General features: G+C 38.5%; 1 protein-coding gene across 3 annotated transcripts; it reads right to left on the reverse strand.

The window, feature by feature from the left end:
* Positions 1-250: 250 nt before the first annotated feature.
* On the reverse strand, positions 251-24,427 carry LOC121318776 (ribosomal protein S6 kinase alpha-6-like). 3 transcript variants are annotated; one of them, XM_041255816.1, is made up of 22 exons: positions 24,162-24,423; positions 17,175-17,234; positions 13,896-14,012; positions 12,984-13,065; positions 11,968-12,048; positions 11,124-11,203; positions 10,012-10,118; positions 9,306-9,343; positions 8,509-8,651; positions 7,845-7,915; positions 7,481-7,569; positions 7,089-7,153; positions 6,304-6,406; positions 5,710-5,834; positions 5,207-5,329; positions 4,701-4,790; positions 4,089-4,247; positions 3,635-3,796; positions 3,481-3,557; positions 3,208-3,325; positions 2,506-2,646; positions 251-2,183 (listed from the first exon to the last, which is right to left on the reverse strand). In XM_041255816.1, the coding sequence occupies exons 1-22, from the start codon at positions 24,222-24,224 to the stop codon at positions 2,058-2,060; spliced, it is 2,220 nt and encodes a 739-aa protein (XP_041111750.1). In that variant the 5' UTR covers positions 24,225-24,423; the 3' UTR covers positions 251-2,057. The 3 variants fall into 3 exon arrangements, 2 of the variants coding, with proteins under 2 accessions (XP_041111750.1, XP_041111751.1); XR_005950630.1 differs by having other exon boundaries at positions 2,092-2,183; positions 2,506-2,618; positions 24,162-24,427; XM_041255817.1 differs by lacking the exon at positions 17,175-17,234.
* Positions 24,428-25,464: the final 1,037 nt, after the last annotated feature.

Below are 25,464 nucleotides of genomic sequence, written 5' to 3' on the forward strand. Positions count from 1 at the left end.
TTTCTTTTAATATGCCGATGCAAGTCATAAACCACAATTACATCAGTAATAAAGGAGTTCATGCCCAGAATCCTGGAACACAAACACAGAGTGCCTCCTTTGTTAATACTCTTGTCAGGGACTGTGTTATTTGTGTTGTGATATCTAGAGGAATGGCTTAGGAGCCACTGCCATACCAGGACCTTTCAAACAAGGGAGCACTGTAATAAACACGGACATACACAACAAAGAGGGAGGCTGGAAGCACGACTTCAATAATGATCTTTAATGTCAATATATACATCCCTTAAAAGAAAAAATATCTTAAAAAAAATTAAATGAAATAAATACAATATGATACAATTTCCACAATGTCTTTGAAGAGATTCAGCCGAAGCAGCCAGTTGCTATTAGCCCCCGCCCCGCCCTGCCCTGTCAATTCTTCATCAGTTAGCCGGCCTGTGATCTTTAGAGAGCTTCACTGAAGAACCAGAATATTCCCATTGCTGGAGTGTGCGTCAATCCCCTTCTCTACATCAAATAAGCTGTTGCTTTTCCTTTCCAGATTCTGAAATGGTCACTGCTGGCCTGACAGTAAAACAGGATAAATAAATACAAGTGTAACAGAAGAGAACCCTGTTCATGTCTACAATGCAAAATCCACCCATCTTTTTGCTGACAGCATAGAGGAATGCAAGCCCAGATCCTCTCAATACTATGTGTTATACACAGTGTATGAGCTTCCCCTGCTAGCATCTGCAAACACACACACACTATGCAATCATACATTGATTGTAATCTGAAGTATTCTTACTGCTGAAGGTTAATTATTGCCAATAGTTTTCTTCCTGTACTTCTTACCTACGAATTTAACACTGCGGCGGCAATGGCCAAAGGATCATCAACTGCCATTTGAACATACCTATTACACAACAGACTACAGAGACAACAGTTCAAATGACTTATCTAAACCTCTTACTCTGACTCATTCAGAGAAATGCACATCAGTTCTTTATTCTGATGGCCAAGCTGGGATTCAAACACTCCTTGCTCTTATCCCTCTATACAGTATGTTATCATAAAACTGCACTATCTTCTCAGTTCTCGCCCAAACTTAAACACAAGTCTCCAGTGCTTTGTACCTTGGTCTGCCTCCCTCACCCAAAGGTGTAAAGCTGATTAACCTCAATCAACAAAGAATAATAACTAAATAATAATTCACCAAACAGACTTGGTATGCTGACCGTACACTGCTCAGTGATCCGCATTTAGTGACCTTTATCTTTCCAAAGACTCATCGTTCAGAGTGGTCAACAAGTTATACTACTTACCATGATACTTCAAACATTCCTATGCCAAGCATTCCTTTAAATATAACTGAAAACCGCTTGCACTGCACCACAGAAATTGACTAGCTTCTATACAGTCTTCCCAGCATGATCTACATTAAAGCTAACATAGATATTTTATACCCTTAGCTCATCCAGATAACAAGTTCTGAAGTATTAATGTTTTTCTTTTTATACATGTTTTTAATACAAGCCTTCTCCAAGTCCTGGGAATTCATGAACTCCAAGCTCCGTAATGAAGCTGGAAGATCTCAACGGGAAAAGGAATTTGAGAAACAATGGTGGGCACCCGTTTACAGGTGTCTCTATAGCCATGCCTTCCACTCTATGATCTTAATGAATGCTGCTTCCTCTTCTTCTGTATTTATTTATAAATGACATACACAATTTGTTTAAGAGCTCCAAGGTGACCAGTCACAGTGAAATGGACATTACAGTTGGTGCACCCCCCCCCCCCCCGCAAGTAAACAGACTCTGAACTATTAGTGAAATGCTAGTTCCTGCAGTACACAATGCGCACCTTCATTATCATTATTATTTTAACGTATCAGTTTTGAAAGCAACCCAGACAGGCATTTTGCAACAGTTACTGACACTGGTACCATGGCCAGAGATGGTTGCTGAAACAGGGGAGTGAGGGACAAGGAGAAGGGGGCAGGCTAGGAGGTCAAGGTAAGGTAATTATATTAATAATCATAATAAAGAAAACAACCCAAAGATGATTTTCAACTACAAGTCTGTGGACGTTAGTTTCTTCATGCCCCTTCGCTGGGCCAAGCTGGAGGCAGCCACAGGTTCAAGCACTGGCTGGCACGTCTTGTGGTTTAATGCGGAATATGTAGCAGCCATTGCACCCTGTCCAGAGACAAAGAAAGAAGACAAGCTGCTATCAGATCCAGAGGACTTGCTCAAACAGCTGGTACTTAAGCACTGCTGTTCCACTGCGATCACTCCCTGCTAGATAACTGATCGCAGGGATCCCCAGCCAAGAATGAGGAGTTAAGATTCTAAAGTACGGGTAGCTTTTAGAGAGCATCTACCTGTGCGATAATAACAGCTTTACATGAACCTGACTGTCTGAGACGATCCTTGGGGTTTCTAATTTACTTCACTTCATTTACTTTACTTTTTCATAGTTTGCATTCCGGATGCATATAGGAAGTCCAGGCTCACTTACCTTGACCAGGTGAGGTGCATCGTGCCTGTTGAGCTGGTAATGAGGCAGTTGGTCCCTGCATGCTATCCAAGAGTGTTTTAACACTTGTGCTGCAGTGTATCGCTGGTGAGGATCTACATGAAGCATATGGGACAACAAGTCCTAAATTTGGAACAAAATTATCACAGGTAGGATCAAGATTAAAAATTCAGAAACCTGCAATGACCAAGGAATAAAACCAAATTGTCACTAACCACATTATATTACCAATAGAGTTCTACAAATGTGTGCAGTAGTAGGGTATTAGTAACACAGTGGTTTAAGAAAGGACGCAGCTTTGACCTTGTATGTCTGTTTACCTGGCAGCCCTGTTCCATCATACCAGGGAGAGAGAGTGAAACGTTTCTGGAACAGGCAAAGGGATTCAATGGGTACCCACTTGCCCGGACGTTATAATTGCATGATATGATAACTGAGTTTAGCACTTGACCTACAATTAGTAGACGCCAGCATGCCATCTGAACTAAAGAAACAAAATCCACAGTTATCACAGAACTGACAAGCAGCAGATTGTTTCATCCAAAAGCTGACAAAACAGAACCAACAGACAGAAACAATCAATCAAACAGGATACAAATTTTGTGAAACTGATGTGCACACTGAAATTGTGGTGAGCACTGTATGTGAATATTTAGGGATGGTGTGTGTAGAAGTTTGATTCACCTTCGATTTGTCTGAAACGGTGTCCCAGTTGCCTCCACTCAGGGAGAATTTCCCGCTGCCTATTCTCAGCAAGATCTCCTCTGGGGTGTCATTGGGTCCGTTGGCAAAAGGAGTATAGCTGCAGGAACGGAAAACAGTATAATTGTAAATATTTTAAACAATGTGGAGATACTAGTTTTGAAATTAGACTATGCCCATTGCATATTAACTAGCAGCACCTTCTAAATATACAAACAGACTGCACAGTAGTACTGGAAGTCTTCCTTTACCCACCCTGCCAGCATGGTGTATAACAGGACACCGAGACTCCAGATATCACATGCAGCATCGTAGCCCTGCCTCATGAGGACCTAAACCCAAACAAAGCACAGTTATCATCGGCACCAAATCCAAGATACCGCCAGAGCACACGCCTTGCTGAACGTACCTCTGGTGCGACGAAGTTGGCTGTATAGCAGGGAGTCAGCAGCAGCCCATTCTCTCCACGCAGCTGCTTCGCAAACCCAAAATCGCAAATCCTGATTGAATCTGGATTCCCAGAATCCTCCATATACAGAATATTGCTGGGCTTCAGATCCCGGTGCACAACCTGCGCCAGACACACATTCATTTACTAATATATTTACCGAGTTCCACAAAACCTTATTAAATCAGCGGCTTATACAGGAAGTGATCTTTATAACAACTTAAATTGTTTAATTAGGTCAAACTGGCCATTTCAAAAAGGCATACTTAGTGACGTTCTGTAATGACAAATAAAGACTGAGTTTGCACTGAAATAGTGCCTGCTTAAATTTTGTGTCTGCAGTCAGTCACTGTTCCCTACAAAAAGGCAGTACTTTAATACAGGAAGAAGGATTTAATACAGGACTGTGACTTACTCCTTGACAGTGCAGGTAGTCGACAGTTTTAGTGATGGTATAGAGAACATCGCTGGCTTCCCACTCAGAGAAGTATTTCTGCCGGAGAATCTTATCCAGCAGCTCTCCCCCTTTCATCAGTTCTGTGACCAGGTACACAAACCGGCCTTCATCATACACCTGCGGGAAACAAGCAGGGAGACCTTCGAACAGGCAACAGCAGACCCAGCTGTGCACTACTCATTATACTTTCCACACACTTGGATTGTGTGCTTAGTAAAACTGGATCATGGATAATTTACTTTAACTGTTATCCTTTGTTGGATATGTACAGTGTGAAAATAAAAGGCATTTTTAATAACCCTATAACAAAAGTTGGAAGGAGTGTGATATATTTGAATGCTTTGCCAAGCTAGAAAGTAGAAAGATTTAGAGTGTTCAGATAAGACAAGTTTCTATGCTAGACATGCAAAACAAAACACAAGACACCCATATCCAGTGTATGATTCAATGATAACAAGGAGTGAGCAGACAGTGTACCAAAAAAAGAATGAGATGGTTTCAGTGCCAGTAATGGGTCAAGTCTCTTGGAAAGATGCGAAATAAAGCAGATCAGTATAAAGTCCCACTTACATCCTTTAGAGTGATGATGTTCGGATGCTGCCCGTAACGCATTAAAATCTCAATCTCCTCAGAAGGATCTCTCTTACTCTTGTCAATTATCTGAAGTTCAGAAAAGATGACAAGGTTAGCTAATTGGAACACGTTTAGTATAAGGCACATACTCATCACTGTGCACAGTAACCCTCAAGAACTAAACTGTTCAATACCGGACTTCTGCAGTGAAACAACTACTTGAAACTATTACTATTCATGAACCAACTGTGACGTTGCTGCCCTCAGGCGTTTCTTTTAGAACTGTTTTTGTTTTATAGTTGCTGCTACTGCTATAAGGGCGGTGCTTATTGTATACTTACTGTGATCAGTGCTCCAAATCATCTCAGATAATCCTTTTCTAAATCCGCTAGTAAATCCATTTTATAATCAATCGATACATTTTTTCATTGATCGCAACATGCTGCCACGTGTGAAGTTTCTCTACTGAGCGTTGAACACTAAGCGGAGCCAGTGGCCAGTACCTTCACAGCAAACTCCATGCTCGTGACTCGGTGTATGCATCGCTTGCAGATGGAGTAGGAGCCCACGCCTATGTCCTCCTTCAGTTCGTAGATTTCAGCAAACTGGGTGTTGCTTTTATGCATCTGCCATAGAGCAAAGGCAGAGTCCTTAGTTCAGGATTTTTTTTCTCAAAATAGAGCTAAATTAAATAAATGAACGCAGTAATGCCAAACTATTCATTTTGGTTGCATTTAGGCAGATCATGCATGGCATTGTTTACCATCGTACATATAATTATGTTACTTGCAATGCCAAACAGCAGCTCAGCACTGTGTCCAGACAAATGCTCACTGTATTAAGGGCTCAATATAAGGCAAATGTCTTCAGTTGCACAAAGAACTATAAGCGACCACCAGTTCACAAATTATGCAACTACTAACTTACTGTGTATTGTGAACATCATAACTTTGGCTTTGTATTCGGCACCTTCAAAATGACCAATGACAGTACAGTAAGGATTTACCTGAACGATAGGTAGTATATTCACATGTGAAGAGCCTTTACTTTCTTCCAATGAGACAGGGGCCACAAAGCTAAAGCCTTTGAACAACTGGTGGGCATTAGCACTTGGGGGTACACCAGGTGAATCTGCCAATAAAGCAAAAAAGAATATCAGTAACACACACAGCTGTAACAATCAGAGATCAGCATGATGAAAAACTAGGCTCACGATCAACTCCTCCATACAGTCTGTCCCCAGGCTCTTATACCCTCAATAACTGTAGATGCATGTAAAATACTTAACGTGACATAAGGTTGCAAGGACGGATGAACGAACACACGTCTTAATGGATTTCTGACATCGTGACACTGATGTTACTAAGTTTACCCACAATTGGGTAAGTGCTTCTCCAGATGTGTTAAACTCTAAAGTGCGAGACACTCAAGTAGGAGATAATAATGCTTGATGTTTAAAATTAAAGGAGGTGGAGGGCTCATTTCCCTTTGTCTTCTTCCAAAAAAAGAGTGATGACATTTATAAACCAGTTTGAATGATCACACTACCCGTAAATAGATTTACAATGGGATTTTTTGCCCATTCTAAAAACATTGATACCTTTTGGCGTTTTGGCTGTAAATTCTGGGTCGAAGCAGAACGTGTCATCTGGTTTTCCCGCAGCAGGTTTAAAAGGAGGCTGGATTTCTCCTCGATACAGTTTCTGAAACCAGAGTAAACACAACAATATTGTAAAATGAATTGCAACGCTACCCTGGAATGCTCTGGAAGCACATGTCGCTGGTGCATGTTGATTTGTACTCTGGGGATCAGATTAATCTTGCGAACGCTAAGAGATCCTGGTTTCCTCTTTGAAGCATAACAAAGTGCTGCAGGTTTATAAAAGCGGTATGCAGAGCCCACTAAGTGTGCTCTTTTGAACCTGGCCCTCTGTCTAAGTGCTGTGTTGGACAAAGCATTTCGAAAATAAAAAAAATATGGCGATAGTCCAAGACCAGTTTGTGTGACGTGCTGTAAATAACATTAGATCATCAAATATAATCGAAGTTTATCAATCGGAAGGCCACCTTTGAGACCCTAGGACAGATCAACTATCATGAGTGCTCTAAAGAGGTAGGGATCATTGAAATATTGACGAAAAAAAGGGTTATTTTTCCTGGTCTCCCAATGACACCTTGGAGTTCAGGACATGTAATGTCAATGACAATATTTTTTAAATATTATCAGTACTTGTTTTTAAACAAACTTACCGGGTCAGTGAACAGCTTTGCATGGGACAGTTCAACAAACCAGTGTCCAAAACCACAAGTGATATCATTATATGTAGTTGTGGTTTCTGTTTGCTTAGCAGGGGTCACTAAACCGTCGTAAGATAACGAACTTACATTCCAGTCGATTGTTGAAAAGAAGGCGTGTCTCTTGATTTCTTCCACACCATCAGAGCCAGCCCCTGGAAGAATTATGATTACTATTACTGCTCTTATCAACTAAAACCCCAAATAAAAATTGGAGATACTGTCATCTTTGTCCTGTAACACTAGACATGTGTTATACCATTCCACGGATGGAAATAAGACTCCCATTGCATAGCAGTTTGATCCATTCCTGGTTTTACTATGAGTTTAACAAGACATCCCTGAACTTGTTACCTACACACTGGCCAATCAAGCTTGTATTAAAACCTGGAATAGGTGAAACTGTTATGCAATAGAAGTCTTATTTCCATCCCTGCATTCAATTTAATGTACAGATTCACCAAAAACTAATAAGAACTCACCCAATCGATTTGCAGGATTCCTTTTGAACAGCATTCTAAGAAGACTTTGAGCTTCAGAACTTAGAAACTGCGGCATTCCTAATTTAGCTCTAATATAAAAAAATAAGACAAAAACAGAGATAAGATTAGAATTACACCTATACCCAAACAAATATTATATTAGTTTTTTTTTTTTGTTTTTTTTTTAATTTGTCATGGGAATTAAGTAAGCCAACTGAAACATTACTACAGCAATCCCCATTAATGTTTGCACTGAACATGCCCCCTAGTTGTTTGTGAAGTTTTCGTCTGTTCTTGAAATTGCTTCCATGCCCTGAAATGATCCCCTGCTTGCTTGAAGAGCCTGTGAGAGGACAGCACTCACTTCAGGATCATGCTCATCGTCTCGTTCCTGTCTTTGCCTTGGAATGGCAGCGTACCAGTGAGCATTTCAAACTGCATGGACGAGAGAGAAAGAGAGAGATAACCTTCAGAACACTACTCATGAGCACACACAGACAATTAACTTTGAATGCTGTGAGATAAAAGACCACTTTAAGGTCCTCCCAATATATCTTTTGAAGAAAAAAAAAAAAAAAAATGACCTTTTACTTAATGTTCTTCCTCTCTAACCCATGCTGTATGGCATATAATAACTGTGTTTGCTTCTGACAGGCGGATTCCAACAAAAGGTGCGTTGTTGTTATTTTAGCTGAGATGGTAATATAGAAGGCATATATATATATATATATATATATATATATATATATATATATATATATATATATATATATATGTGTGTGTGTGTGTGTGTGTGTCACTTTTTTCATATTCTTTCCCACCACAAGGTGTGGAATCGAATCAATTCAACAATGAGTGGTTTATGTCTTCTTTTTAAAAGATTTACAATTGGCTACTGCTGATTTTACAGTTCTACAGTCTATTCCATAACACATTATTATCACTGCTAATTCCATGGTAATTATTCAAGAACTTTAACATGTCTGTTCTAACAAACAAGCCACACACTGCACTGCAGTGTGACCTACCATTAGAACACCCAACGACCACCAATCAGCACTCTGTGTGTGGCCCCGTCTATTGACCACTTCAGGTGCCATGTACTCCACTGTTCCACAGAATGAGTACGCTTTCTTATCCTGGTCAACAGATTCTTTACTGAGCCCAAAGTCTGCGCATGACAGAGAATAGCATTAAAATGATCAAATAAGATAGCTATTAAACTAAGAGAAAAAAATATATATATATCAGAGTTACTTAAGCTCACTGGCACTACTTTTAAATTGTATGATGCTGCTTTTCCTAGCAACTGGTATAATTCTACAGGGCAAAGCTGATGCTCAGAAACACACAGGCTTAGTTTTAAAGGCTTTAAAGGCTCACACAGAGGTGTTTTAAAAGATCCAGTGCCCCATAATCATGTTAAGTTTCACACAGAATTCCTTCCATAGTTTATCCTATTGTCAACTCACAGAACAGTGAGACACAAACCTGGCTAGCACTCTTAGAACCTGTTTGGAGCAAAGGCACACTTTAGTCTATATGATGCTACTACCTAACCCTTTAATAATTGTGTCTTGGGAAGCAGAACTGTAACTAAACATCAAAGAGATTCAGTATTATTGATTGTATTTATTATTTTAACTGTGCCCTTGCAGAAAGAAGTCTCATATACAGTTAATAAATCTTAAAACACTAACAGAAACATCTTGTGTGACTAAATGAAGCTGGTATCTCTTTCTGTTACATGCACCAACAGCAGTGAAATATGTTTATCAAACTCAAAACAATATAAATAACAATGTAAATATAAATAAATACATACCTGTTAACTTGATATGTCCTGCTTCATCAAGCAAAATGCTGAAAATTAAAATCACATTCTCCAATACAGATACACAAATAACATCCGCACAATAAACACACTGAACAGAAACACATGGTCAACAGTATCGCCAACCTGCCACGGCAAAATCACATGGCACTGCCAAAACATAACAAACTGCCAGACTACTTCTGAAGTACTTACAGAAAGCATTTAAAAGTTCACTGAACATATACAGTACATGGTTAAAAACAAGACTGATCATCCTGCTGGTTAAAACAAATGAAAAAAAAAAACTATGCTTAAATGACAAATTAGACTTACTTATCACTTTAATTTGAAAAATCTGTTTAACAATTGGGTTTGATGTCTCCCAGCACAAAATAATTTAATTAAATCTGGGAAATTATAACCACATAACATTTTTGGCAAGTTGGCAATACTGTTTTAACTAAAAACAAAATTATCAGTAAAACATGTTCTCGTTTTTTTAACAGTCTCATTTCAAATTCCCTTAGGAATACAAAATGTTGCATTACTTTAAAACAGCAAAGATAACATCCGATGTATGGGTTTAATTTAAGAAACGAATTTGTGAAAATGCAGCTCAGTAAATAACGTTACTTTGTGTTCACTCTTTGCTTTCAAGAGAGGCACCGAAGAAGGCATTGAAAGATAATGTTGCAAAGCAAGAGGAATACTTTACTTTTCAGGCTTCAGGTCCCTGTAAACAATGCCTAGGTTGTGCAGATGATCCAAAGCAAGAGCCAGCTCTGCAAGGTAGAATTTCACATCCTCCTCTGTAAACATAACCTAATAAGAACTGGATAGATTTACCCTCCGCTCTCTGTTTGCAGTCAATTTCAAATAACAAAAAAAATTAAATAAAAAAAGACAAGCAATTGGTTTCCACACCACAGGCTCTTAAATGGGAAGTCCCTCATTAAAGTTTTTCCTTTCGCCTCAAAACAGAAAATAAAATCGTTCAAAATACTTGAGTGTTTTTTTCTACGAGGGACTTCCTGTTTAAGTTCAGCTGCAATGTATATTCTGTCCAATAGAGTAACAAATCTGGTTTAATACATTAGGGCTGCTCCACTCTCAGTGGGGAGTCAGGAAAACCAGTAAATGTTAACAAATGTTTTATTAAATTATATCAACCAAGGCACAATGTTATATGGAGACAAGATAATGGTGACCAGTGTATTGCAATCATGTAACAAAAATGTATTTGGAGGTTAGACATGTTTGCGAGTGCTCTATTGTGGCTTCAAGATTTTTTTTGTTTGTTTGTTTTTTTAAGTCAGGATATGAGGACTAAGATGGAAAAATCATGCAAGTGAATCTAAAAAGACACAAGACTCTCGTATGTCATGCCCATACCACAGTGCTATTTAAATGGAGCTCCAGGGTTAGTTTAATTTCAATAAATAATTAGCAGATTTTGCACTGCAGCACATTGTAACTGGGCACGTCATGTTAACCTTCCACATTACGAGTCTTTAGAAATCCTGTCACTCTCTTCAGAATCGGTAGCAGCTGAGACTTGGTGCTGTGCCCCATGTTGTTGTTCTTTGATAACAGCATGACTGGCACAGCACATAATGTTTGAGTTCCTCACTGTATTTACTCTGAAGACTGAAAGAGAACAGGACCCCTGCTAAGGGCTTTATTTAAAATAAAGCCCCTAATGTAAGCCTCTTTGTGTGCAGACACATTATACAAAAGCTAGTGCTTGTGAGGCACCTGCATAAACTGCTTTGGAGCAAGGTCCTAAACTGGAAAAAAAAACAAAAACAAAAAAAAAACAAAGCTTACCTCTTTGGATAAGCGAGTAAACACGTCTCCCCCCCTGAGAAAATCCAATATTAAGTACAGCTTCCCCTCTGTTTGAAAGGCTGCAATTCAAAAAGAGTGTTTTAGCAGGGTACAATGTAGCAGTCAATAACTAATCATGCTATACTAATTTTTATATCTATATCTATCTATCTATCTATCTATATATATATATATATATATATATATATATATATATATATATATATATATATATATATATATATATATATATATATGCTGTAACTCATCCTACCCAGAATTATTTTTCCAGTGCACTTTAAAACTTTACATATATTTATGAAAATCAACCCAAACAGTTTTTTTTTTTTGTTTGTTTTTTAATCCAGTACAGTTTTCATGAACTTAAAACAGAAAACACTACACATACCAGCAATCTATTTAACTTGTAGTTTGTTGGGCAGAAAACATATTTAATAAACTCGCCAGTATTACTATTTCCTGCTTTCATGAAAACCATTACTAATGCCATGCAATCAACATAATAACTAAGAAACAGCTACAAGAGAAATGTCAGATCACCGTTAAGCACAGCAGTCTAAAAAGGATAATTAGATAAAAAACCAAGCAATATCGTAAAGATAAGGCTTTTGCATTAGCTTCAAATGATGCAAGCTCTCTGCAAAAGCAAATTTGCTGTGGCAAGTGAATCTTATGAGAACACGGTCAGCCACATGACAAGCAAGCAGCAATAACCACAAACATAAACACATTGATTCTATAACCAGATATTTTCCTAAAGTGAACACTCTGGGTTAGTAATGAGTAGACCCCAGGTACTGTATAGATTTACGAATAGACTTACCATAGTGCAATTTGACAATAAAAGGATGATTTACTTCTACCAATATATCGCGTTCCATCTTTGTGCGAACTCGATCCCGAACTAAAAAAACAAAGAAACAAAAAACAGAAGAGAGAATGAAAAAGAGGTTGCCAGAGTTAGTGCTCTTGAGACATAGAATTTAGCCTTTAATGTCCTTGTGCAAGACACCTCGTCTGTTTAAGGCTCAGGCAATTCCATCACTGTAACTGAATAAAATCTAAATGCAATACATGCCCTTATCCCCCATTAGAGCGCAGATCCCTGCTGCACCCGGCTAATGCTAGGTGTCAGAAAGGCAAATGGAACTGGTGCCGGCCCTGTATCAAAGACCTGTTTTCAGATACCTTGCTGTCCACACAAACAACTGATCCTGTCACCTTCCCTTAGCTCCCGGACATCAGCCTTCTTTTACTGGGCCTTCTTTGTATTTCTCTTATTTCCCTTTGCCTTTTGCTCTGACATCACTGACACCAAGATGCGTAGGAGTATGAAACTAATAAACAAAGGGATGAGGCTTCACGGTTCTGCCGTATTCACAGCTTAACACTTAGGCCCTCTCTGCAGGATATTAGGCAGCGTTGAACTCTGAAAGCATTATCTGTACCCAGGATGTGGTTGTTCGAGACAGGCCGCGCATGAATTAAATCCACAGGGTTCTGCTTTCCTGAACATACTGCTACCAGCTTTGATTAGATTCTCTGTCGACGTCACTGTCTAAATCGCTTGTTTGTGTTAGCATTCCTTGTTACCAGCCTTTTTCCTACTGCCACTAATGCCTCTTAGAAATGCCCTCATGTATAAATGTGTCACATCATTTGAGTTTTGCCTGCTGTTACAATGTGCATGTCTGAGTCTCTCTCACCCAGGAAAAATTTGGTTTTCATCTCAGACAGCAATATAGTTCTGTCCAGTAAAAATGCAGCTAGTTTTTCAGAACACCTTAACACTGGGAGAGTATAACAAATCTCCAATAAATACAAACAGGAACAGCTTACCTTTTAACGATGCTTTTTTCAGCACTTTCATTGCATAAAGCTGCCCTGCATCTGGGCCCATTATCTTTCTCACCAGAAAGACCTACCAAAAACAAATAAGCAACAGTTAACAGTAGAAATGATGCTACTCTTTAATACTGCCAGTACAAGAGTCAAGTATACAGCACTAGCAACTTCACCAATTTAAAATGGCTTAAATACTTTTAAGAGAGAGCGCTTATATTAGCTGTTTTACAACATTTTGTTCTTACTGGCTTGTATTTGCACTTTTATTAATTATTGTTATACTCGTTATTTAGCCTGTGGGTATCAATTGCAACATACCAACCCGTTCTTGATCGGTTCATTAAATTATATTAGAAAGCACAAAGTCCAACTTGTAGTACAGTATATGTAGCCTACTCAAGAACATGGATGTCGCTTTGTGTGTGTGTGTGTGTGTGTGGAATGCACACAGGAGCAAATTCCAGTCAATTTTATCTATCAGCATTCCAGCGTGGGATGTGGGGGCACTGATGTCCGAATAGCCCAGATTCAGGTCAGACACAGATTCAAGGCCTCTTTTGTGTTCTCAAGCCTCAAAAAGACAAAACATTGTGGGTGTCTTTAGGGGGAAATGCCTCAACAAGAGCCATATTCCTAAACCTGGTTTTACAGCAGAAAATGTACAAACGTAAACACACAAATCGACACACAAACTTGCAACAATATTTCTACAGGGCCACACAAGATCGAGAGGTGGTAGCTTTGTAAAATTACTGACACCGTGGGTTCATTTTTATTGTGCGGTACCCACTCGACTCACAGGGACTCTTAAATAACGTGAAGTCATTCTTGAAGCATGAAGCTGATGCTAAGTGCAACGGATACCAGGAAAGCTCATGTAAGAAGGCTCTCAGTAGGTAGACTCACCTTCCCAAATGACCCCTGGCCCAGGACTTTAAGAAGTTCAAACTGAGAAGGAGCTGCTTTTTCACATCCCTCTTTGACGTGGTGAGTGATGGGGATTTCCTGAAAGGTGCCTTCATCCTAAATGAAACAACAAACACTCAATAAACCAGTTCCCATTTTTAAAAGCACTAAAGCCTGTCCAGAGGTTAGCTGAGAAAATACAAAAGGAGTCATGGGAGAAAACAAATACATGTAATGAGAAGCACACGTGATACTGTATCGATAGGTGCCTCCACTCTACAGTACGACTGCTGGCAAAGTCAGAACATCTCAGCAGCTGTACAGCTCAAACACAGGGAAAAAAAGAAATGTTTTTATTCCAACTGGGGTTAAAGTGAAGAACAACACTCAAAGCCAGAGGATTTCCCCAACAGTCCGTGCTGATGACAGTGGACCACTGCATCTGATGCCCATGTGTTTCTTAAGTAGCCCAGCCAATGCAGTAGTCATGCTTTGATTCACCTCAGTATCTCCTAACTACTTCCATTGTGTGCATGTTTGGAGACGGCGCACAGCACCCCAGTGGCTCTGCCTCTCAAGACCACGACAGGCCTGTGTGTTTAAGATAAGCAACAGCAATCACTATATTGATGAACTGAGTGCTCAGCCGGTCCGGAACAAGATGTATGCTGCTAGATATCTGGCGAAAGAAAAGAAAATCACCTTGAATAATTAATCAGGATGTGATCCTAGAACAAACCAAACCTCTGCAGGGAAGGAAAGAGCCGTTAATCAGATTACCCTTGTGTAAATCTGCTTCTTGCCTTATTGCAGTTTACATTATTAACCAACAGACCTACACTGAACTTCTGGAGACTGGATGTCCCTTCTTACTGTGTGTGTAATTTATATATATATATATATATATATATATATATATATATATTTATATATATATATATATATATATATATATATATATATATACACACACACACACACACACACACACACACACACACACACACACACACACACACACATACATACACACACACTAAAATACCCAAGAAATTAAAAATAATCTTCAACAACCAAGAAAGATAAAACTATAATATTAATAAAATTGGAATATAACAATATAGATGGGCCAATCTTTGTGTTTCCAACTAAAACAAGAGTGGGTGTTTGCGTGTGGGTGCCAACAAGTTTGTATTTTTCAGTATAGTTTGTATTTTTCAAAACTGCAGTATGTTTGGGAATGAAAAATTCCTCTTTCCTAATTTACACACCAGAAGTAAAACAATTCTGAACACGGTCATACCTGACATATTATAAATAATAGCTTTAGAGAAATTGGTTGCGTGTTCAAGCAGTGTAAACTGCGTGAGAAACTACAATTAAGAAGCAGAAGGATCTCTGCAATTTCAAGGGGTATGTTGTGGGTACACAAGCTACCAACACCCCTCAATGCAGTGGCTGCATTCAGTCTCCTGGGTGTGCCTGGAATGGAACAGTGGCAGAAAACCACTAACAGTCATTGGCTGAGCACAAGAAAGTAAAAATAACCCCCAAAAATGAATACTCTCACGTCGGATTTAAGAATCAACACTAGAAACCTAAAAGATCGTATCTCAAAAAGATCATTTTTGTTCAGTAGCCAAAATGTTTTTACTCTCAACCAGCGATACATTCCGATTCTCATTATCCCCTTGACATTGGTAAGGACATGCTAAAGAACACCCTTACCCACCCCCACCTCCCACTCCACCCCCATCTCCCACCTCCCACTCCACCCACTGAACTCTATTATTTTGTTTTGAAAACACATTGCAGTTTATCAGCCTGTTTGGGAAGTACAGACTTTTAAAAAAAAAAAAAAAAAAAAAAAAAAGTTCATAGTAGACAAAAAACTGATTTATGTTTTCCATAACTGTTTTTAAGTCCTTATGCAAGGGACAGTACAGTGCCTAATGTACCAACAAGTGAATCCTTTTTTGTATTATTTGTTCTATTTGCAGTGTAGGCTGTTAACATTTGGCCCATATTTCCTACACAGGTGTTAATTAGTTTCAATCTTGTTAAAAGCACAGCCAGCACATTTGCATCTCAAAGAGAATTGCAAAACCCTACCAAGTCTACAGCCAGATTTTTTTCTTTTTATTTATTATAGCCCCAAGCTTCAAGCATTCCCACTGCACAGTCAGCAGCAGCAACAACACCATTAAAACGTAGCACTACTACTGTTTCTGCTTGTCAGGATTTATACACCTTACAGACTTCAACAGCAAAATCCCCTGGAAACAAAAACTAAAATAGCAGTTCTAATCTCTTAACTTTCCAAGTGACAGTCAAGCCCCGTATCTGTGATGATACAAGCAGGAATCACACTGGGGCTATTGGACTTCGCATCCGATGAGACCTACAGAACCACTCATTTCAGCTGTACTTTGTTACAATAATACAATGACCAGCTTCTCTTATTTTACACATCATACAAAGTATCATATTAGACTCTGAGCATGCTGGGGTCAAACCCATTGCTTCATTAAATTAAAGTTCCCTGTATCAACCACATACTTATATCATGCAACTGACTTATTAAAAGAATGAAATGAAAAACTGACAATAATAAAAAAAGATATATTATATATATATATAAATAAAATTACATAATTCTGTCACAGATGCTTTGTATTTACACACACACAAAGACCTGCATCAAGTCTAAAGATGTAGCAGCATTACACATTTATCAGAAGCCTGTGCATCAACAAAGCTCTACCAAGCAATGGCAAGCTGGCAATGCCTTTGTCTTAAAAGCATAGCTTCAGTTTCAGGTTCTCGACTGAAGGGAACCAGCTCAAGGTATTATGTCAATCCATAGACTTGTGGTTTGGAGAGACAGAAAGCGGTTTGTTTGTTTTTTTTTCAGTTTCTGTGCTCTTAGTTTCAAAGGCTTGTTTGGAATTCTGTTGGGATTGATGTTGACACAGTCTATTCTCACAGATGGATTCAGGAATTTCAAACTTTCTAAAACAACCCAAAACACCCTGAAAGAGAAATTATCCAACAAATGCTGGGACTGGGAAAATAAACATACCTCTCAATGTACCAAAAAGACCATGCCATTAAAAAAAAACATGCATGCGTGTGTCTCACAGAGCTCACTAAGAGATAAAAGAGCTTCTTGTTTTGTTACCAGATCCCACATACATTCACCCATTAACATTGACAATTTACCCTGATGCAAACCTCTGGAGAATGAAATACAGTACTGTCACAATTTTCTGTACTCACACAATGAGAGAATGACTCCCCCTCCTCCATAGGCTCATCCACCATTTGATGCCCATTGACCTATGCAGGGGCGAAGGGGAGAGAAAAAGGTATGGTTTTGTTAAACAGACTCCTTTTATAGACCATTGTTTAAGGTTTTGTATCTGCTGGCATGATACAGTAGACCTCATATCAATGTGGGACAGCCATGTGAAATTCCTTATCAGATGGAAATGACATCACATTAAGATTACCGGTACTTTAAATTCTGTGAGGCAGCGCAGTGATTTTGAATATGTGACTCCAACTGTCCATATCCATTCAATATACGGACAGCTGGAACCTTGTTCAACCAATCACACTGCTTGCTTCTTGTTCCATTGCCAGCTCTGAAGATAGATAGAGATTATATAAAAATGTAACGTGCCACTGTACAATATTAAAGTGGTCCCAGTCTGGCCTCCCCCCCCCCCACTATATTTCCCCTAAATCAATAAGTTTAAAAAACAAACACATTGTATTCCATCTATGAATTACAGTGTTTCATGCCAGACCATTTATGTGAAGCCAGCAGAAGTCCTTTTATTCCAGCAACAGGAACGAAAGAGCAAACAAAGAGCTATACAGTATCAACATTACTGAGTGGTTAAAGCCAACAGTACAAAGCCCAATATATTACTTCAGAAAAACAACAACGTATCTATATAATGCAATTTTACGTTTGGACATTTCTGGTCTGCTGGGGGCCTGCCTCCCCACTTATCCAGATGTTTCTGTCTTTTAAATCACGTACTGCTGTTCCTAGAACTTCAGGACACAATTGACTAAATGCACAAAGACATTTACGGACACAGGACACAGGACAGGACGAGGGGGGCATTGCCAATGATGTAATTATCTAACTTGCTACAACTCTAATGGCTTTTGTGAGATCCTGCTACAGCATCACACACTGTGTTAATGAGACACACTGATAACAGTATGCTGGTTGACGTCAGTAGTGCTCAAGGCTACTGCAGAAAACTTTGAGTATAAAGGAATCGGGACGAGTGACGACTTACTGTACTGCAGATTAAACCCTTTTTCGCCCCTATAGTGCTCACATGATTTATATAATTTGTTACAAACTGGCCTTGACTATTTCAGTACAATAGTCCCTAAATAAACCAGACATTTTGGGAGACAGGTGGGTCGTCTGATTAAAAATTAAAAATAACCACACACACATACATTTATAGTACTCAATTTATTTTAAATGTATAAATAATTGAGCTGAATTATGTTTTCTGTACACACTACATTATGTAAAAATATACACCTGTACAGTAGGTCTATGCAGTATACAGTACAAGTGTAAAATCTAATAAGGCTAATAGGCTACTGGCAACGTTGCTGTTGGTTAAACCCCCAGCCCCCCACAGGCAATTTCCACCTGGGGGGTTGTGGCCTCACATAAAATCACATTATCTTCCAAAGTATAGACAACACAGGCATGGTTCAGGGCTTGAATTCAAGGTAAGCCCTTTGGCATCAGTACTAAAAACTCAGATTTGACAAAAGTCTTACTCAGTATCACACTGGAGGGAGATAGCCAGAAAAAAAAAAAAACGTTTTTCATTTGTTTATATTCTATAGTCATTTTTTCAACTTGTAGTACATGAAAAGAGCCAGATTTCTTTGTTAGTTTGTTTTTAAGTCTTAACTTATGACTGAACTGGATACTGGTGGAGATTTACAGAAGATTGATGATGAGGTTGTTTTCCAATAAATTATCAGACATCTACCTTGCTGGGTAAGGCACTGGCTGCGTGAAAGAATACATTACATTATTAAATAATTCATAAAAAAGATACCTCATTTCAGATCTATTTCAGTTAACTTTAGATTACTCAAAGCAAGACTGCCACCCACAACTGTTATTTCACGATGCAATAGCTGGAGTCCTTGAATAAATTCAGTTGCCCCAGTCGTGACTATAATTCTTTGCAAAAACAACTCACATTGAAGCTGTAACAATAACGAGCAGATATTTCATTCTTTGTTTTTTTTTTTCATGTAAAATTATTTTATGGTGCTGTTCAACATGTAATAAAATAAATATGGACAGTTTTGAAATATAAAACTGACGATCAAGTACAGCTCTCATCTCTCACATCCAAAACAAAATGAAAGGCTGACAATTAGAAACCCGTATGTGGCATTTTGGTTTCTTCCATCCTACCACACCTCCCTTGTGAGGGGGAAGTGGTAACAACACAAAACTTTTCAAATGCCTGAAGGCAATATTTGTTCATTGAAATTAATTTGAACAGTACTGCATCTACTTCTTAAACATTTCTTATGCGATATAGTATAGCAGCAATTTAAGAGTCCAATTTAGACAAGCGTTTTACATGCAAGATGTACGATATCAAACTTGACTCTATACTGTATAAATTATGCAGAATAAAGTCCTTAATTAGCATACTTCATTAAACGTAGCTGGCCAATGAAATGGATCGACAGACACAGAGTACAGAGTGTTACTGCTGGGAGTCCACACTGCTTTTGAATTGATTTATTTTAAATGTAGACCGTCAATCTGTATTTATTAGGGACAATATCTTAAGTTACCTGTAGATGACTAAAACAAAGCCGCGCACTTCAGAAGCTATATTAAAGACACATGCCTTAGCTCTGGGGCTTGTTCGAGATTATAAATTGTGGTTACTAAAGGAGCCCACCCATCATAAAACTACCCAAACCGCTCCCAGATCTCTCTTCCCTACCCAGTTAATTATTACTAACCCTTTAACAACTTGTTTTACCGGACTCTTTAGACATTTCCATTTTTACATGCTTGTTAAAACGTTAAGCGTTTCCATGCAACCATTAGCCTAACCCAGGTACTGTGTTTCTTTGTAGTTTTAAATATGCTATGCCTGGAAATCAGAGAGAGAGGTGGGATCAATTTACAGTAATGCTGCACTACTAGTCAGATCTGAACTTAGCCATTAATATTGAACAGGTCTGGTGGTTACCTATAGTTGTTACAGCTGTCGGGAACAAAACTGCATATTTACTGTTTGATCTCAATTCTCCTGAAGCTAAAGCCTGCCTCTATTCATGTATCGCATGAGCCTGAACAGAACCCAGTACCATGGATATTAAATATTAAGAACATAACCATATTAAAAGCAGTATATTAAAGCAAAAACATGTCCAATGAAATCCTTGCTTACTGTCGCAGAGGTTCTATTTGATCATTATAATTTCTTTTTGAAAATAAATGTGTAAAAACTATGTTTGAATAACACAGTAACAATGTCACAGTTCAAAGAGAGGCTTTATTTTGAACAATCTGCATAAAAACTACTTACATAGATAGATCGATAGAATAATTTATACTGTATATCATGACCTGAAAGAAGTTATATTTGATCTTCACTATTTACAATGTAATACTGTATGATCTAGCACACAGCACAGATTATACTGACACTCAGAATTATTGCAATATTTTTAAGGCTGTGGGTTTAAATTCCCAAACATATAGCCTACTTAACCTAGGCACAAGCTGTAATGGAGGAGCCTTGGGCAGCCTGCTACAGTATATTACAATATCTTGATGGGAAATCAAGACCTACTCAGTTATTAAAAATAACAATACAAAAATATATACCATGGAGACCAGAAGTAGAGCTGCTCAGTATTCATCAGCTCTCCTATAGTGCAAGCACTCGCCCCCAGCAATAGTAACCCATTGAGATTCAGCTTGAGAATCACGTTTAAATAGATATTGTTGGTCTCTTTGGGTTAATAAGAATGTGTACTGAAGTATATCACATCTTCAACTACCTCTCTTGTTCAGTGGAATAGCCTATTAACTTGAGTTCTAGGTTGGCTGTACCAATCTATTCTCACTTTTTAATTCCCCTGGTGCTTTTATGTACCACTGAATGACCAGTTACACTTATTGTACTTTTCGGTGCTTATTTTTAACTATTTTTGAGTTTTATGTAAACTGTTTTTTTTTTTCGGGGCTTTCGTTTTTGATATTCTGAATGAAATTAGTATTTGGTTACTTCTCAAAATGTTTGAGCGGGTTTTTTTTAGGGCTTTTTTCTGTCAAAATATGTAGTAACTCAACAGTACTTGCACACTTAAGTTGTACCTTCTTTCCTTTGCTGTCTTCCACAACGAAATCCCCCTATGGTCAAGGGCACATTCTTCTGGGGTTTTTGTGTGCAAGCATTTTTGTACATTTCGCTACAATTCTGTAATATCTTAACTGCAATACAGTTTTAAATCCCGTTAACAAGCCTCTACCCTGATTGTAATCTCATTTTAAATCTTGCAAGCGGAGTCTCCAATAGAAATGTAGGAATGTGCTGTCACTCGTAGTTGGGGTGGGTTTAAAGTATTCCGAACGAATCAATGACAGATGCAAATCAGGAAGGCGGGACATTGCCCAGCAGCACTGGGAAATGTATTTATTATTATTTTTGTAGTAGGTTTTATTTTTTAATGGTTAAAGGGGAAAGTCAACGTGAATTGATAAACCATTTCCACAGTTTTTTTTCCCCGTGTTTATTGGCTATCCACTGATTTCATTTTTTTTTTTTTTTTGTAACAGGGGTGTTTTATCAGTTAAAACCGAAAATCAGAAGCCCTACATATACTGTAGCCCTGTATACATAACTCTAAAAAGCTGTATACCGCATGATAATCTTGCTTGGATTTATTACTGTAGATTCCTATGCCACCATGCCAATTGCTGCAGTCCCATTCACGCTAGTGATATTACTGATCAATTCTAATTGAGTTCCTTCAAGCCAACTCATTTACATCATGATCAAAAAGCAGGGCTTATTTTTAGGGGGCAAAAAAAAGCTGCAGTAGCAAAGTACTTGGCTGCAAAGACTTTACTAAATGCAAAGACTCAATTTTCTTAAAACGTACTTAAGCCAGTGTCAAGCGAGCTCAGTAACATTTGGCTAATACAAGCAAGATGCATTAATAAAGGAGTGTTAACATTTTATATAGAAACATACATGTGGAATACAGATGTTGGCCTTAGTGTTTATACAGGACACAGGCTTACAGTATAGATCACCTGCAAACAGACAGATTTCCATGTCTAGGACAGAATGATAGTCAGCCAAAGCTGGCTAAATGATGACAAGCCATGATTTAAAACAGCAATAAGAAAACAAAGAAGCTTTCCAGATTTTGTTGAAAGCTAGAATATCACCAAAAGCATCACTCAATGCAAGCAACTTCAGGAGACATCCACCCGGTGCTATGTTTTAATAGAAAGGAGCAACGGTTTCAAAAGCAGGCAGTGCACAGCCCAGGGGTTCATCCTGAATGCAGGACAATCTGCAGAACATCGGGTACGAGCTGAGGGAATGGGATTACACTATAATAGGTGCTTGTGGAGGCAGCCTCCATCGTTATCTAAAACGAAATTAACCTGCAGTTACAATAATGCCTTTTCAAAATGACAAACATCAGTCAGACGTCTGGGAATCGACTGTCTTTTTGGTTAATCAAAGGTCACCATTATTCGAAGGGAAATGCAGAAAATCTAAAACCATCTGATTTATGGGTGTTAGTTTGTGTAAAAGAAAGGAATGACCCCTTTGAAAATGTTATCTGATCTCAAATGACATAACTGAACTGGACTGAATTTTCACACATCTCTAAGAAGGTGACTCCCACAGGCAGGAAGTGGGGATACATGTCACGGACAGTTAGTGATTACACAAGCAAATCTCAAAGCACCTATTGCTAAACAGGATTTTAGCCCCTTCTCAAAGCATGACTATGTCTCAACAAAACTGTGGCATGTCTGGTGTCTTTTGGCCTTGATGGAGGACAAAAAAAACAACACAATGGTTGCTGTAAATAAATGCTGTAGATCCTTATTAAAAAATGCTTTTGGCTACAAAATACATATTACTTTAACAGTCAAGATAAAACAGCAATAACACTGATACAGTATCTTTAGTAAAGATTAAATGCGCCTGATAGCCCACACACCTCCTGTTCTACTAGTCATCTGGAATGCTGGCTGGAACTAAGCTCTCTATTCGGACCGGTGGGTGGTGGAAACTACAGTTTATTTGAAGTCTACTGTCTATTGAGTCTGTTTTTTTCTTTTCGTATTCAAACAAGTTATTTGACATATGAACCTTGTTTACATTTCTCAAGAGTCAAAGGTTATTTCCTAAACAGTTTAATGCTCCAACAGTATCCTCAAGGCTCAACGTGGAAGTAGAAAATTGCATATATGTGGGAAGCACATTTACGGCAGGAAATATTACCCAAGATTTCCGACAAGTCACTGTGGAGATTAGAAGAACGAACCCAAACTATTTACTAAAGTATACTACCAAACACATCAATGGTCGGTCTGCCTCGCTGTCACTAGACCCACAAACATGCCACTTAAAAATATTTAACGAATTCCTTCTCGCTGAAGTTGTTCTTTCAGAAACGTTTATATTTTCAAAGAAAGGGGGAACATTATGTATATACAATAATAAATACAGAAAAAAAGCAACAAAGGCACACGTACTGTAGAACTACAGCGAACGATAATCTTGATTAAGCACTAGCTTCTTGGTATATTTACATCACCAACAATAGCCTAAAAACGTTATAGCATGTACTTGTTCAGTCCTGTTACATCATTTTAAATACCGAAGATTGTATCTGCTACTAATATATATATATATATATATATATATATATATATATATATATATATATATATATATATATATGCGCTCGTATGTGTGTGTGTGTCTGCACTCACAGAACGAAGATGTGTCAGACACAGAGATTTAGCTAGACACATCCACACTAGACAAATAACAGTAACAACTAAAAAAAAAAAAAAAAAACATGCATGTCGGTTCGTCCCCGGTACATATTCATTCAACCTCAGAAACATAACAAGCGCGCAGTTCAGACCAAAACAAAAGCAGAGTGATAAATGCGCCCATCAGATGCGATACATACCTCACTTCCAAGACTTTGCACCTCCATTTTGTGCCAGGGGTCCTGCGGCTGTGCAAAAGGCATCCTATCACTAGAGCCGTCTTCTACAGAGGATCATTTCTTGGTGCTACCCGGGAGCCCCTTTCTCTCCAGCTTGTGCGGAATTCACGTTTGTCCGGTTGTTTTGCAAGAATGTGTTTATAGATCTATCGGACTCGCTTGCCTGATAATCAGAGCTAGTGGTTCCCTGTGAATATGGCCGCCGCTGTACCTGGGAAGCATGGAAACCAAGCGAAAGCTGACGTCGGTCTGACGCCATTGGGCTGAGGATTTCCCCATCCCAAGCAAGTAAACGGCAATATAGGAGACAATATGACAGCCTGCTGGTATAAAAATAGGATTAGCAACCTGGGCTGGGTTTACAGTACAGTCTCTTTAGAATGAAATAATCATAAAACAACATTCATCCTCCGCAGACAATCCGGTTCGGTTATTTGCATTGTATTGTTGTAATACGTAGGCTGCACGAAACGATTATTCGGTATTTAGATACGTGCTCCAGAAGGTCATCGGTGTTGATCGGGCTAATTTACCATTCAAGTGAAACAAGGGAAGTAACGACCCCTTTGATTTGTGTGGATTGCTGTTCTCTCTAGAGTCTAAGTAAAGCAGCAATAACACAAATCCAAGCAACTGTTTCTCAGCTTGTAAATTACCACCCACACCTGTGGGAAATGTATCCGAATAACCGTTCCCCCAGTACTAGTAAAATGCGCAAATAATGAATGTAAATGAAGGAGTTTGCCATTGTACACGTAAATTATAGCTAAGGGGGCGGCTAAGGAAAAATAAACTGTGGAAAACAAAAAGCATGCACAGAATAAAACAACAAGGGACTTGTATTGTACATTTAATGTTACAAAGGATATTTGACAGAGAGAGAAGAAAAAAACATTTGAGGGGTCATTGTTCAAAAGGATAGGCAAACTACATTGTCTTGATTTGAAATGAGTATTTAATCAGACACCTGTTGTTCCTTTTAAATACAGCAGTGCAGCACATCGAGATCAAATCTTTTCGAGTCAGCCCCAGTTGAATTGGAGACACCCTCAAATTCCCTCTCATGGATGGATCTATGTACCATATATTATAAGCATCTGTGAAGGATACAAGATGTGGGCCTTAATGCTTGGTTTCCATATGGAAACAAGGAATATTTGGACTACCATAAAACCTGCCTTTCGAAATAAAAATCACACACATGAGATGAATATAATATGTTCTGTTTAGGTTGAAAATCAAAATACAGAAACTGAGTCTCGTC

Source organism: Polyodon spathula, chromosome 7 (assembly GCF_017654505.1).
Source record: "Polyodon spathula isolate WHYD16114869_AA chromosome 7, ASM1765450v1, whole genome shotgun sequence".
NCBI classification, from domain to species: domain Eukaryota; kingdom Metazoa; phylum Chordata; class Actinopteri; order Acipenseriformes; family Polyodontidae; genus Polyodon; species Polyodon spathula.

What these genes read in the sequence shown, in the direction of transcription:
- LOC121318776 (XM_041255816.1), bottom strand. Translation starts at nt 24,224, where the DNA reads ATGCCTTTTGCACAGCCGCAGGACCCCTGGCACAAAATGGAGGTGCAA. An exon ending in TTTCAACAATCGACTGGAAT is followed by an intron (nt 6,407 to 7,088) that starts GTAAGTTCGTTA and finishes CTCTGGTTTCAG; the next exon opens with AAACTGTATCGAGGAGAAAT. An exon ending in TTATACACCATGCTGGCAGG is followed by an intron (nt 3,326 to 3,480) that starts GTGGGTAAAGGA and finishes CCGTTCCTGCAG; the next exon opens with CTATACTCCTTTTGCCAACG.